This window comes from Prunus mume, linkage group LG3, assembly GCF_029339155.1.
Source record: "Prunus mume cultivar Tortuosa linkage group LG3, ASM2933915v1, whole genome shotgun sequence".
Lineage (NCBI taxonomy): Eukaryota > Viridiplantae > Streptophyta > Magnoliopsida > Rosales > Rosaceae > Prunus > Prunus mume.
In genome coordinates this window covers 20289513-20305313 of record NC_142700.1, presented here as the reverse complement: position 1 = coordinate 20305313, position 15801 = coordinate 20289513, and the positions used below count along the sequence as shown (strand labels likewise).

At 36.4% G+C, this 15801-nt stretch overlaps 2 protein-coding genes across 6 annotated transcripts; both read right to left on the bottom strand.

The window, feature by feature from the left end:
• Positions 1–3962: 3962 nt before the first annotated feature.
• On the bottom strand, positions 3963–9810 carry LOC103326694 (E3 ubiquitin-protein ligase BIG BROTHER-like). Of its 2 annotated transcripts, none has more exons than XM_008228928.2 (9): positions 9668–9810; positions 8664–8750; positions 8412–8578; positions 7806–8049; positions 6849–6883; positions 6423–6467; positions 5548–5675; positions 4381–4489; positions 3963–4291 (listed from the first exon to the last, which is right to left on the bottom strand). In XM_008228928.2, exons 3-9 carry the CDS (start codon positions 8550–8552, stop codon positions 4235–4237), a joined length of 759 nt encoding a protein of 252 aa, XP_008227150.2. In that variant the 5' UTR covers positions 8553–8578; positions 8664–8750; positions 9668–9810; the 3' UTR covers positions 3963–4234. The 2 variants fall into 2 exon arrangements, with proteins under 2 accessions (XP_008227150.2, XP_016648567.2); XM_016793081.2 differs by lacking the exon at positions 9668–9810 and adding an exon at positions 9213–9374.
• Positions 9811–11941: 2131 nt separating this feature from the next.
• SLO1 (SLOW GROWTH 1) lies at positions 11942–15542 on the bottom strand. Of its 4 annotated transcripts, none has more exons than XM_016793083.2 (4): positions 13210–15542; positions 12853–12949; positions 12317–12563; positions 11942–12225 (listed from the first exon to the last, which is right to left on the bottom strand). In XM_016793083.2, exon 1 carries the CDS (start codon positions 15414–15416, stop codon positions 13335–13337), a length of 2082 nt encoding a protein of 693 aa, XP_016648569.2. In that variant the 5' UTR covers positions 15417–15542; the 3' UTR covers positions 11942–12225; positions 12317–12563; positions 12853–12949; positions 13210–13334. The 4 variants fall into 4 exon arrangements, with proteins under 4 accessions (XP_016648569.2, XP_088905608.1, XP_088905607.1 ...); XM_089049482.1 differs by having other exon boundaries at positions 11942–12206; XM_089049481.1 differs by having other exon boundaries at positions 11942–12563; positions 13145–15542.
• Between the last annotated feature and the right edge of the window lie 259 nt (positions 15543–15801).

The window sequence follows — 15801 nt, the reverse complement described above, 5'->3', positions numbered from 1 at the left end:
AAATAAATAAGGGCAATTTTGTCCATTTTGGCTTCTTTTAAAAAATTTCTCTCTCCGGCTTCTTATAATTATATGCATGTTTAATTTATATAGGGAGAGATAGTTTCTGTTTGATATAATTAAATGTGTGTTTAATCTTGATTTATGTAAATAAAACTTGGGAAATCTTTTATGTTTTATGTATACATATACATTGTAACAAAAAAAAAGATATATATGTACATCTAAAACCAAATGAAAGTATTTCACATGGTATTAGCTAATGACAATTTAATGGAAACATAATTCGTGGTATGTATATTTGCTCATTCTTTTTATTAAAAAAAAACGTTTTAGTCTTGCTTTAGACAAGCACACATATACTCATATCATGATTCATAGGTAACAAGCACATATATGAATTTTTGTTATATAGTATAGTCAAAAATACATAATCTTAAAGTGATATGTACTCTTATACATGTGCACATATATGTATATATTAAACCTTTAGTACATATAGCCATGTGTATAATTATGATGTATACATGTATGTGTAAGCATGTTCATAGTTGCTGGGATTTCATTGTGCATATTTGCAACTTGCACAGAGGTAGAACTGGTGTGAAAATTGGAGTGTGGAAACACAACATTTTCATGTGTTGTTTCTTGGTTTGAAAAAGGAGCAAGGGATAAATTCATTTATTCTCCATTCTTTCTTAAAGTTGAAAAATAAAAGAATTTCGAGAAAAAAAAAATGTGTCTGGTCACAATTGCCTTCAACATCTTTCATAAGCTAGACAAGAGATTTTCACGGAGATTGCAGCCAAAGTGACGAGAATGAAACTGCATGTTTCTTTCCAACACTATATGGAAGAACATATTCTTTGACAGCTTTAGGGAGGCAGTGGCAATCGCCAACTATTGCTCAGATAAGAGAGATAGAATGAGAGAGAGAGAGAGAGAGAGAGAGAGAGAGAGAGAGAGGACCGGTCGCAGGACAGATCGTGAGGGAGGGTGAGCTTTTTTAGACCAAAACCCACAAGGTATTTGATTTTAGGGTTTTTTCTATTTTCCTAGTTTCACATTGGGCACAACCATAATTTTATAAAATGCTGAGATAATGAATGTGTATGGTTTCCGAAGTATTTGATTATGAATTTTATAAAGATGTTTTTTACTTCAAAATAGTTTCAATCCTCATGATTTTTGTAAACACAGCAAAAATAAGGAACAATCCCTTCTAGCTTAGTAAATATGTAGTAAATTAATTAAAACAGAGAGGGGTTATATTTTCTCTAGAAAAAAGGGAAGAGATATTATTTTGCTTCAATTAAAATTGGAAAAAAGAAAAAGAAAAAAGAAAGGTAGCTAGCAAGGCATGAAATTGAAAAGCAGCATATGGGGTGAGAGGCCGGCCCAACAAAAGAAAAAAAAGAAACAAGGAAAGACCAGTTTGAGGCAAGAGATGGCCCATAAAGAAGTCCAAATGTCTACTCTCTCTCTCTCTCAACAATGAGAGGCCTCCAAGTCATTCATTTTATGAATCTATGAATCTATCTATATAGTTAGCAGATCAGTGTCTACATTTCCCTGTCCAGTGTCTGCTTACTGGAGTGGTGTCTCAGTCTCAGTCTTAGCTCTTATTGACCCAATCCAAATTACAAATCCCAAACTATGAAAGCAAAACCCCCAAATCCATAACTCATTTTCCTCTTCTTCCTCAATTCTCAAAGGAAACATGGTCAGGAAACCTGAGCCGGTCAATGGCATAGCCACTGCGAAGACAGGCCCATCTCCGTCCCCAACCACCTCCATGTCAGGACTGAAATTAGATCTCCTCAACAACCTCTCATTCAAAACCCTAAAACTCAAAATCAAGCAACATGGGCTCCTGATCCGAGTCTCCATCCTCTGCTTAGTCTACATCCTCGCCTTCATTACGCGCCTCTTCAGCTTCCTTCGCTACGAGTCCATGATCCATGAGTTCGATCCCTATTTCAATTACACTACCCTCTACTTGACCGAGAAGGGCTTCTACGACTTCTGGAACTGGTTTAACTCCGAGAGCTAGTATCCCTTCAGCCGGATCATCGGCAACACCCTCTACCCCGGCCTCATGGTCACCGCCCTCATCTACTGGACTCTCGATTCCTCGACTTCGCCGTCCACATTCGCGAGGTCTGCGTTTTAACGGCCAAAAGTATATGATTCTTTGGAGGTTGCAATTTATTAAAAAAAATTGAGTAGAAATGATTTTTTTTAAGGATGGGGGAGAAATAGAAGGCAAAGAGAAACACACACAATAGCAACAATGCAATCCCGCCTTAGTCCTTGTGAAAGCTTATGACTTCATACAAGACAAAATTTTCTAACAAGAAATGGATAAAAGCTTATCACTGCTCAGAATAAACAAGGGCAGATACTTACATGGTTTGAAACAAAGATTTGAACAGGACCAACCACAACAAAAAATTCCCTTCTATGAGAATTCATATGTCATTACATATTTTCTGTAGTTAGCATAAAGAATACAAGTGCTTGAAAAGACAAATAATATTGATGTCATCACCTTGATAGGTAAAAGAGGAAAGCATACCTTGTTCACCATAGTAACAACTTCTAAGATCTCTCCTTTGAATGGTCTGAAAACAACACACTGGTACTTCACAAGGAATGTGACAAACCCTGTCCCATCGCGAATCAGGCCCTTCCCAATGTTTTATATGCCCGTAATTGCAACCACAAACCCATGTTGACCACTGCACAAAAGATGAAAATATATCAATTGCTTTATCCATCCCACCATGTATCATAAACAGAGAAGAACATTTACCATATACTTGGTTTTTCAAAGCTAAAGCACTTGAAAGTTAAACTTGAGCAGAAGAACTTGGTGAAATTCAATTATAAAGTGACTAAAAATGAAATTGGACTAGTATTAATTATACATAAGGAGCCATATTAATGTCCATTTGCAATAAATATAGTTCCACCAAAATTCAAAGCTGAGTCAATAAGGGACTATGGGCTTTATGGATTCGTCCATGCAAGAAGGCCTAGTGCCCAAGACATAGAGTCCTGGGCTATGCACATTAAAATATGTTGGGCTGTCAAGTGCAAGTCCCAAGCCCAATGAACTTGTCCATTGAAAATTCAATTGGTAAAGTGGTGCAAAGTCTCAAATCCACAAATTATGAATTAATGAGCTTAAATCCAAAAATGCGAATTAGTTTCCAAATCGTCAAGTGAAAGCCCAAGTGGTACAAAACCACGTCAAAAGCCCCACTAAGAAATGTGGGAATCAATCATTGTGGCAAAGAAGCTATTCAGAAAGGAGTGCCAAGCGACTCAACCATGTTGTGATGATGACTCCAATCCAAATAAATAATTGGTCATGCACTGAGCATCAAGCTCACTCTCAAAAGATACTAAAGGAGCATCAATATGGATTAACGGGTTTGTCAACCACAATAGCCCATTAACCTTAAATCCTCCAAATCATGCATGGATACAAATGCATGTGTTAATGATTAAATTAAATCTCTCAAACACAAATTCTAAATTAGTGTGTCATATTTACCCATTAATTTCCAAACTTGAAACTACATTAGTTTGATCCCATCAAGGGTACGTAGGCAAACATCCCAATAGACGCAATCGCAATCAAATTTTCGATCTCATCATGTGATTAAGAGACGCATGATTTGCAATTGCAATCAAAATAATAAAACTCCATTATTTAAATAGTGGTGATGAAATTATGTTAGGAGGTTTACACTTTTCTTCAACAGACCAGAAAAGTTTATTTTGTTCATAGAAAAATTCAGTAGTAAAGTCGTTCTTTTTTTTGGCAGGTGTTTGATGCAAATGATTGCGAGTTTGATATGATTATAGCCAAAGAGTGTTATTTTGAATGTTTATATTTTGCACTTATTATCCATGTTGACTTGTGATGGGAACGATCCTGGAATTTAGGTGCCTTTTGTGAGAACGAAAAATAGCCCTATATGATATAACAAACAAAGCATAATAATCCTAAGACAACAACACCATGCACCTCACAAATCCACGACACATCATCTACTTATCTGAATCTTCACTTCGTAATATTTTCATTTTTATTATAACAGCTAACACAATGCTTCTACAAATAACGTGGAAAAATGAAGCAAACATCTCTGTATAACCGCCACGTTTGAAGAAGAAAAATCATCGACTCTGAAGGCTCTCGTCTTTTTTAAGCTCATCAGGATTATTTCTCGCACTTCGACGCATCAGCAAACACCTCAGTGTAACATATTGGGCAAGCCTGAAAGATCAAATACTATCAGCTAAACTTAATCCAACAGACTCAAAACACCAACATATTCATATCGTAAAAAAACCAGAACAGCTTACCTTGTTGATGCTAAGCCATCTGGTCCCACAACCAGCATGATAGAGGTGTTTGCATGGTAGAGTAATCCGTCGGTCCCCTCGTTTATATTCCATCTGGCAAATCACACATCTACGTCCAACAAGGGAATACAAGTTAATGACCGGAAAAAAAAAATAGTGTTTTGTTGCAAAAGAGCGCAAAGTGGGAGGGGGAATTTGAACTCTGTCCTTGGTTGTGGAGATAAATACTCAGTACCATTGGAAGGCACCATGTAGTAGGCACAGACAGATCCCGAAAACTTCTAATATGGGATGGGAGCTAATTATATAAATCACTTACCAAAATGAAGCCCTAACCATTAAACTTTAGCAAAACTAAATCCAATCCGATACTTATACTGGTCACTTTGTAGATTTTTCAATCCAAACCAATCTAATCCCATCTAAGGTTGGATAGATGATAAGCTTCTTGACATATATATATATAATTTTTCATCAGAAGCAGATATGAGTTCTATGAGACATAAAATTGAAGTGACAAGAAAAGTGCAATATAACTACACATTATAATTTAGTCTTGCAGCATAAGGCCCAGAGACTTTGTTAGTGACTAGTAGCCAGTACCTTAAATCATAGGTCCTCATACAGGATTATTACAAACTTTCTCACCTCATACACCGAACAGTATCTACCATGTTGGACATATATTTCTATCACAGACAGCAAACGACATAATTGTCCTAGACAGTGAGCCACTGAAGCATGATGCAGCCGAAAATCAAGTCATTACTTTTATGCTTGACAGTGAGCTACCTTGCTTATAATGCCCTATTTGCTACATTTATGTCATCATTCTATCGTAGAAACATTTTGATCAAACAGCCAATTGTGCAAAAGGGTACCTTCATTCTCCGATAAATTAGTGTTCTATATCTCTCCAGAATCCCATACTAATCAAGAAAACCCAATTTTCTTTTCTTTCTTTTTCAGATAAATTGAAAGAAAGAAAAAAAAGTAGAACAAGGGAAAATGTTATTCTCGCAAACATTAGTAAATATTAAACTGTCTGGTGCTATAATAAACCATAAGCAATTCCATAAAGTAGGACTCTAGATTTCCAATTTTGATTTGAGGGGCTGTTGGGGAGAGAGAGAGAGAGAGAGAGAGAGAGAGAGAGAGAGAGAGTACCTCTCATCTCGTGATTTCTTTCTCGAGAAAAAGCTGCATTTGTACTTCGAGATTGGAAGCAAAGAAATCTGATCTTGAGAAAGACCTCGACTTTGAGTTCCAACTGCCTCACCTAACTCAAGTAATTCCTGAACATGAAAAACATTGTCAGTAATATTTATTCAAAATATATGTAAAAACGCAAAAATATAAGGAACAAAATAAATGTTGTTAACAAGTACTATATGTTTCCATACAACACAAGGTGTTAAAGACATACAACAGCTTAAACTAGAGAACATGGTTATATTTCAGAGATTCGCTCACTAACAATTATGGAGTCAGATCCCCAACAAGAATACAACTCTATGGCCAGAACCAAAAATCATATCCACCAGTAAAAGCTGATGAGGCTGATGAGACTAGCTAGGAATATAATATTCTACACTATTACGCAAGGAATGTAGAATTTCAGGAGAAAAAAAAAAAAAACAATTCACTTAAACTAATGACAACAAAGTATGAATTCAAGGTATGCCCAGTGCCCAGTAACAGGCAGAAATTGTGCAGTTGAGAGATAAAAAAGAAAAGAACCAAAGTCTAACAAATTTGCAAGAATCACGTCATTGAGAACGAACTGAAATTACAAAAAGAGTCATAAAATGAACTTTTTAGAGCACAAGTGACCTTCCTAACAATGAAGTAAATCTACACCATCAAGAAAAAAAATTCAGTATGAACTGCTAAAATATCCTTTTTGTTAGCATAACATCCTAATGAATACATAATCTAGAGAAAAATCAAAACTTTTCAATAGATAAGACAGATTACTTAATGATAATAGAAATGTATTATCCAAATTCTGAGGAGGAGAAAGTATAAAACTAGTAGCAAACCTCGTAAGTCATGCTATCAGGATCAATGTTGTCTTGCCAAATAACCTGCAAGTAAGAAAATGCTTCAACTTTCAATATATTCAACTCCTTATATTTCTCACATAAAGAGTTTGAATGTCATAATGATCTACAGAAAAAATTCCAGGTACAAAATCTATGGTTAGGATATTTTAGGAAGAAAAATTATAAATGGAAATCAGGAAAAGGCCTGCCTACTAGGCTGTGATGACTTTAATCATCTAAAGCTTCCATTCATGTTAAGGCAATCAATTCTACTCAGCCCCCAATATAGGTGCCTGTGTGCACATGTAGTGCATATATGCTAACGTGAACAGAAGCCTAATTGTATAGTATATCTAAACAGATAGTTTAACACTTAAAAGCATTCAACTTGTTCTGCACCGAAATCATGGAGAAGCTAAATACCTGATAATCCTGGGAATTTTGATTTCTCCGTGGGCCTGAAATGTAAAATATGATACTTCAATTGTTGGAAAAATAGGCAAATATCAAGTGTAAAGTAAATGAGTGGGAACAGAATTAACACCAAACGACATTAGGAGCAAAAAAGGATCGAAATAGAGGAGAAAACAGAATTACCATCACTTTTAGTCAAACTCAGAAGAAACATGCAAGTACACGGTCCTTCAAAGATTTTAAGTTTACAATACACTGTCACAAGGTTACATCAGTGGAGTTTAATATATACAGTCCATGTTACCTATAAGGGCTCATTTGGCCAGCCATATATTTTGAAGTTGTACTTTTAGGTTTCATCACACAATGGTTTTAAATTTTTAATTAACAGGGATGGAGAGATCAAGTAGCTCTAAACAGCAGAAAGTTTGAATTCAAAAGAATATGAAATGAAAAAGAGCAAGTACAACAATATAAAAGCTTTTGTATAAGTAAAATGTATTATTAGAAAACTCCAAGAGGAAACAAACCAAGGACAAGTAAACATTATAACAGTGGGTCCTATCATTAAAATTCAGAAAAGGTGGTTGCCAAATAACAAACTTTTTAACAATCCAACGCCTAATCATTAACTTCTTCTTTTCAAGAGGAAAAATATATGTCAACTAACTCTATAAGTCACCACTAGGCCTCTATCTCATCTATGTTACTGGTCCCTGCAGGCCCTATAATGTTTTAATCCATCCACGAAGAGAAGAACAACTAGAGAATGCTCTAAGACTATCTTACCTTTGGAAACTTCATCGCCAATGAACATAATAGTCACTAATTCATTGTTTTATTCTCTCAATAACATTTTTCCAGTCTTCAGGGCCTCTAATATAGGACCCAGAAAAGAGAAAACCAGAGCATAATCATGATACCTATCGTCACCGAAAAAAGAAAAAAAAAACACTTAGAACTTACATTCTATGGGGTTGTCGCGCGTAGAAGTGTTTGCATTTCCTTCCCATTCTGAATTCACTGCCACATTTTGTTCATTAGTCGTTGTTGAAGAGCTCTGCAAAAGCCTTCTTTGTTCACCACCTCTTGGGTCAGGATCATTCAACTCATAAGCATGACCAAAACCAAGATCATAATATGAAGTATTCCCAGGTTCAGATAACCCAAACTTGTAATAATTTGTATTCATTGTTGGGTAAGCACTCTCCTACACACATAAGAAGGAAAAATCTTATTGTACACGGAACAAGATGTAAAATCTGCAGTGATTTCCACTGCAAGCAAGAAATTGAAAGAAATGTCCTTTGATAGATACAATACAGACAAACAATCCAAGGTTCAAATGTTTGCATTATCGATAGTAGAAAGTTAAACAAGAACTCATTACGTATGAGTGGTCCTAAATTTTGGAAACAGGATAAAAGCCAAGGAATAATACTATTGATTCATACTACACATTAGTATATTTTGAGCCTGGTTTCCATTTAATGCATGTAAAGACTCATTAAATGAATCACCATCTATGGAAAGTTGAAGGAAACCTTTATGCTGATATTTAGTGGAAAGTACCTGAGCATGTGAATCGCCTGAAAAAATAAAGTTCACATGTTCATAGGTAAGACCTTCAAAATACTCCATAAAGCTACCCGCCGTGCTATAAGGACAGCCGGTGTAGGTGTAATGAACTTCCATGTGCGGGTTCCAACTCATTTTCAGCTACAAGACAGACGAGCAATCTAAAGGGCACAAAGACAAGAAATGAGTATTTACAGGGTGAAGAGACCATAAGGTCAACAAACAAACTAATTGGCAGATGCAAACCTGATCTTTCGACAAATTCTAGCACCCAATATCATATAACAGAACTCAGGCCAAAAAGTGCAATCACTTTTGCACATTTAGAAATTCCTGCAAATCAAACCAAGGATCAAAATTTCATCTTAGAGAAAATTCAAGAACTCACCAACAATCAAATTCATACATAGAGCAAATAAATCATGAGTTTTAGGATGGAAGATGGACGAAAAAAGGAAATCAAAATGCTTCCAGATTCATATAGTTTCCCATAATTTCATAATTCAACTGGCATTGGCAGATCTAAGCAGTTTTCTAAAATTACTCATCTCCATTTCTTCTATTTAAGGGAAGGATCAATTTCAATTAGTTATTAAAGGAAACTCATTTCCAAATTTTCTTATATTTATTCAGGAAGCCTCCACAATGAATTTCGCCTAAAATTTTCCTTCTGATAAACTCTCTAATGGAATAGTTTCCGTTCAACCAAACACAAAAGGAGAAAAAAATTCAAATTAAAAAAAAAACTGATAATAAGAAAACGAATCGCTGTTGAAACCACAGCATCATAATCACCACAATTAAACTTAAAATGCAGATTCCAGCCGGATTGTTTTAGTTTTTGGATGAGCTGTAGAGAAAATATAATGGTCTGAACTAGAAAGAAATTCATCACTAGGAAATAGAAACAACTTTAGAAAGAAAATCATTAATCATTTGATCCAAAACAAAACAAAAATTCCTCTCATTTCGTTTCGTTTCCTTTCCTTTCCTTTCAACTTTCTCCGCAACCAAACGCAAACAGAGCCCGCCAAATCTACCTAATTATACGGCATTGATCTCGAAGCGCTCTCTAATAACACCAAATCAACCAAACAAAATAGAAAAAGAAACTCCACAAGCAGAGAAAATACGACGGAAAATGAGAGAGAAAGTCTGAACGGATCAGAGCAAGTAAAACAAAGATATATAATCAGAAGATGAAGAAGACTGATTCGATAAGTATGAAAGTGAGGGATCAAAGAACCGACATTGTTGGCTTTTCTCCTCAGAAGCGCTTCTTCCGCTTCTGTTTGAAGAAAAGGGCTTATCTTCTTTGGTCTCTGCCTCTCTCTCTCTCTCTCTCTCTCTCTCTGCGTCTCTCTCTCTGTTGTATTAGTATGTAATTGGAGAGAGAATCCCGAGTGTCTGCAATGGCTTTATGCAGTGGTTTCAGTGACACGCGAAGTCCGCTTGATGAGGAGATTGGGATCTGCTGTCACGCGTCCTATGCTAAAGAATCATCGCATGTCTCTGCCTTTAACCGTTGCTTTTCCATCATAGCTATTAGCTACTGGGACAAATATTTGTATGTCACATGGTCTAAAATATCGAGGGTTCGGAAATATCGGTGGTCCAAAAACACAGATATATCAATGGAAATATCGAGAAAATATCGATATCGATAAAAATTGAATAAAAATAAGGGAAATTGTAAGAAAAACTTAGAAATTTTTATTGAAACTTTAGAGGATGTTTATTTAGTCAATTGTCTATTATTTTATCACAAAAAATTGGAATAAAATGCATGGCATTGTGGGTTTGAGTGATTTAAGTTGATTATGCAGCAACCTAACAGACACCGTATCTTTAGAAAATATGTAGTAATTAGTGAAAGAAAATTAAACGCACCATAATTTTTTAGTTATAATAATGTACTACAATATATTGCATATGATAAGATATATGAGCTTGACATAAAAACAAAAATAAAATATATGAGTAACTTAGTACCACATAAAAAAAATTCCTATTAAAGTTAAAACTTAGTATCACATATAATGAACAATATTAAAACTCAATAGTGAATAATAATACAACTCCATAATATATAACCAAAAAAAAAAACTCCATAATAAAATAATAAATAAAATTAAACATATGCCTAAATTTATCATTAGGGATTTTTTTTTAAATGGAAATTTATCATAGAGAATATTAGCTTGTAGAAATTTTTAAGACCATATAAATATTACACGTCGTAACATTATTAACAAACTCATTTCCAGCGTGTTGGATAAGGCCCAGTAGATGGATGGGAAAGAGAGTGGTTTGAATCCCCTTATTGGCAAAAGCGTCATTTGATTATACGATGTGACAAATTTTACACTATATACTATAATATTAATAAATATACATGTGTTGTGGATGTAAACTTATTTTTTCCTCAAGAAGCATTATGTAAATTTGAATGTGTATATTTTAGGCTTAGCCAAATTGGGAATGTATATATATGGACTTAGTCAAATTGGCTAGAACGGATATGCTCCTCACTCTATACCCGAGTTCAAATCCCCCTTCTCATAATTTAAGTTAATTTAAAGTAGAATATTGCTTGTGTAAACAAAATACATTATCCTCCATATTCTTAATTTCTTATCTTTAAAATGGGGGAAATAAGAGATGCAATAATTCTCAAGAGTCATGCGCTGTAGAATGCGCGAGCTGAAACATTTGATTACCGGCTTGGGGTCCACAGCCATTGGATCAATGATCCCAAATCCTGAGATTTGTGGTTGTGGGGTTGCAATGAGTAGTTGGCTTGCATATGGAAAAAGGGCAGTCGCATAAATTTGGTTGAAAATAGATCACCAAAACCATCTGACCCCAAAAAAAAGAAGTTGGTGTCAGTTAAGGTTCGTTAGGACTCTCAACTCAACTTGCAAGCTATTTTTTCTTTAAAAGAAAAAGGTGCTCTAAACTAAACTAAAACAAAAGGGAAATGACAGAGCGGAGTTAAAGCGGATATGCTTCCTACCCTGTACTTGAGTTCAAGTCTCCTTCCCGTAATTTAAATATGCTTCTACCCTGTACTTGAATTCAAGTCTCCTTCCCATAATTTAAATTAGATTCTATTAGAATATCGTTACAAAAACAAAAGGGAAATGAGAATGACTTAGCTGTGTTTCTTTCTTCTCTATGACTTCATCAATAATGATGTGGATGGGAGGGGGCCAACTATGTTCTAAAGTTTTGTTGGTGGGGGTGGTTCCCTTTTAACACATGACATGATTGAACAAATAAACTATAACCCCGGGCACGCAAAAGTTTGTGATGAACGCCGATCCCACTTCTAGTTGGTGCAATCTTCTTCTTTTTTGTCTGTGGGTGGCTGCGGCTCCATTAAAATCAATTTTATTTTCTTCTGTCTCCAAATTTCAACGGAATGGACCAAATTCACTTTTTAGAATATCGAATTAAACGAAATTTGTTGAATTGTGTTATTGTGTTTGCATTAAGCACCAGGTATAATTACTACATTTAAGTGATGCTAAGCAAAGGGATTACTAGTGATGGGAATCAAACCCCATCATAACCATTGGAGGACCCAAAATAACCAATGAAAATGAAGTTGTGATGCTATCAACATGATTGCTACTTGCCCCAAATGTGGGAAACAAAGAAGGGAAGGTAAAAAAATGTATTCTTCCATCTCTCTCTCTCTCTCTCTCTCTCTCTCTCTCTCTCAATAGTTTTTGATAGGCGACTTGAGCTTTTGGTGTGCCATGGATAAGGACAAGAGCAGGTCGTCTGACCAAAATGGCAAAGGCTGTCAGGCATGTGAAGGAGAGAGGTAAAGCTTTAGGTGAATAAGAGCAGAGCAGACATGAAATGAGTGATGAGGAGGATGGAATAAAAACCTGGCGTGCAAGGGAAGTGAAGGACAAATCATAAATATTCTCTGTTCTTTTTGTCTGCCGACGTGTCGTTTGCAATCAAAAATAAGCTGGCTGCGTTTTGTCCCAATTGCTACCTGGGGTGGGGCCCCATTAATTCGACTTTGCTTTCTTCTTTCTCATTGCTACTCCACAAGCCGCATGCATTTTTAGACATGCTCTTTTTGACGCAAATCTACCCCAACACTTAACTTCAGATTCATTTCAAGCCCTGAATAAAACACAAGAACTTATTCTTACAATCAGAGAAAGGAACCATTTTGCACTCAGCATTGCTATCAGAAAATCAAAGGTGAAGCTGCCAATGACTGTGTGAGTGAGAGAGATAATGGACCAACAGAAGAAGTGAAGCAGTTGAAGAAACCAACAATGGATCAGGGGCAGCTCTGTATGCCTTTCCTGTCTAAACTCTGCTGCCCTTAATTATATTCAGTTACCTCGTGCAGAAAATCTCTAATAAAGAGCAGATCACGAAAAGCACATCGAGAAATTTCCAATACCTTGGCATAGGATGGAACTGAGATGTACTTGGCTAGCAACCTTGAGAACATTTTGGTGCTGCTTAAGAACAGCTACCATGTTTTCCTTGTAAGAACCCTGGCGTTAGTGCAACAAGTATTGTCAGTCAGTAAGACAAACACAGAAACAAATTCATTCAGGAAACTTGTCATATTATTTTTTTTGCAAAAACTATGTCAACCCGGAAGGAGGGGTGGACAAATTTGAAGAATCATACAAATTAGAAAGCAAAAGGAGAAAAAGAAACAGAAATGCAGCTTTAAGAATTCATACCAAAGTAGAGGCACCAAGGATAAATAATTAATAGAGAAGTTATTCAGTTGTTGCAATCATATTACCCTCCAAGTTTGGTTTTAGATACTCTTCGAAGCAAACTACAGTCTGGAAATGCACTCGTTGCACATTGTCTGACAGTTCGAAATGGAGGCCTTCTCATCTGCACTCTTCTCCTTCACCTGCTGAATCAAACTTGTGGCATAAAATTCAGCACCAAGGTGGAATTTTCCCAAAATGCAGGAACTTCTGATATGGTGCCAACAAGCTCCATTTGTCTTGTTAACTCAACCAAACAATCATATATCTGTTTTGACTGAGGGTGCGATTTGTCTCTAACAATAAACTCATGTACAGCGCCATTCACCTCAATTGAGCTACAACCAGGAGTTTTCTCAACTCCTCTCTCCTTCATCATACTTTGTGCCTTCTCTGCCTCCTCCCACATATGTGATTCCCTATACATTTTTGCAAGCAAAACGTAAATTCCACTATCATGAGGGTCCAGCTCAAGAAGCTTGGAAGCGGCTCTTTCTCCTATCAAAACATTTTTATGAATATAACAAGCAAAGAATAATGCACCCCACACCACAGCATCTGCCTTGATTGGCATGCTATGGATAAGCTCTTCTGCTTCTTGCAAAAGACCAGCCCTGCCTAGAAGGTCCACCATGGAAGAGTAATGTTTAAGTTCAGGGCAAAGATTGAATTTAGAGGTCATTAAGGACAAGTACTTACGACCATCTTCAACCAAACCTCCATGACAACAAGCTGATAAGACCCCAAGAAAAGTGATCTCATCTGGCACCAATCCTGTATTTATCATCTCCGCAAAGTAAGATATGGCAACATGTGCATGTCCATTAAGGGCTAGCCCACAAATAATAGCTGTCCAAGTGAAAGAGTTTCTTCCTGGCATGTCCCAGAAGACCTTGAGAGCCTTTGTGATATTACCACATTTAGCATACATGTCGACAAGGGCAGTCCCCACAGCAACATTTATAGAAAGACCATGTTTTTCAATATAATGGTGAATCCATATCCCAACATCAAGTGCTCCAATTTGTGAGCATGCACATAAGCAGCCAACCATGGTTATTTCATCAGGATTTATATTACTAGCTTGCATTTCATGAAACAGAGCCAAAGCCTCCTTGCTATGCTTGGCTTGCACATAGCCACCAATCATTGCATTCCATGGCACAACATTCTTCTCTGGAATCTCATACAATAATTTGTGAGCAATTTCCAGAAACCCATATTTGGCATATCCCACTATCATTGTAGTCCATGAGACAATGGTTTTCTTTGTCATGTTGTCAAATAATGCTTGAGCGGCCTCAATATTCCCACACTTCATATACATGTCCATAAGTGAATTTGCAAGAGGAACTGTCAAACTTAGTCCATTCTCTTCAATCAACCGATGAAATTTTCTCCCAAGTCTCAAATCCTCTAGTTGGGCACATGAAGAAACCACTCCAATCATTGTAACTTCATCCGGCTTAAATCCCTCGAACTCCATTTCCTGATAAATCCTTAACGCCTCACACGCCAACCCACTTCGGACATAACCATTAATCAAAGAATTCCAAGAAACCAAATCTCTCACACAACCTTCATCAAACACCTTACGTGCGGCCTCTAATTTTCTGCATGAAACAAGCATATGAATCACAGCATTGTGAACGAACATATCCAAATATAAACCCAATCGCATTACATGCCCAAGAACCTCGCGACCCATAAAATTCAACTTTAAATTAGCACAAACTTTCAACAATAACGGGTAAGTATAATTATCCGGTCTCGACCCACCATTTCTCAACATTTTCTTATACAACACAACTGCTTCTCTCGGATTCTCGCTCTCCGAATACCCTCTAATGACCACATTCCAAGAAAACACATTTGGGTTCTGCGTATTGTACAAAATCTTGTTACAATAATCAAGATTTCGCGACTCTGAGAGCGCACAAAAGGCGATTAGGCGACTCGAAGCAAACCCATCTGAGATTAGCCCCGTGAGGATCATTTGGGATTGGATCTGCTTCAGCTGGGACATGGATTTGCATGTTTCTAATAGGGAGAGAAGTGGGTTTGCTTGAACTGATTTGTGGGTTGTGTTCCAATTGGTGGGCTTGTGTTTGTGGGGTGAGAGAGAGCGGGTGTGGAAGAGAGAAAGGAGAGGGTCTGAGACTGGCTTTGGAACGAAACATGGAGGTCTGACTCTGAGGGTGGACATGGAGATAGAGAGGAGGATGATGAGCATTAGATTTGAGTATCGGCATTGGTGTGTGATACTGGCGCGAAATGCTGTTGGTCAAACACTCAAAAACTTGTTCATTTGCAAAAACTTTTAAATAAATAAATAAAAGCAAAACTTGAGGAAGAAAAGGAGAACTTATAGTCAAAACTTCTCTACCCTACAGCATGTTGTTGGCTGGGACTGAATTGAATTATGAAGTAGAATAGGATCGTATTTGATTACATTGAATTGGAGATGATAACATTAAATCAATAATGTGATTGGTACTACAAATAATTAAGAAGCTAGATTAACTGAAATATGATATTACATGGTCTAGGAGGGTTAGACATAATCTCATCCAACTTAATCCTAATTTTTGGATGGGATTCATAATCCTACTACATTT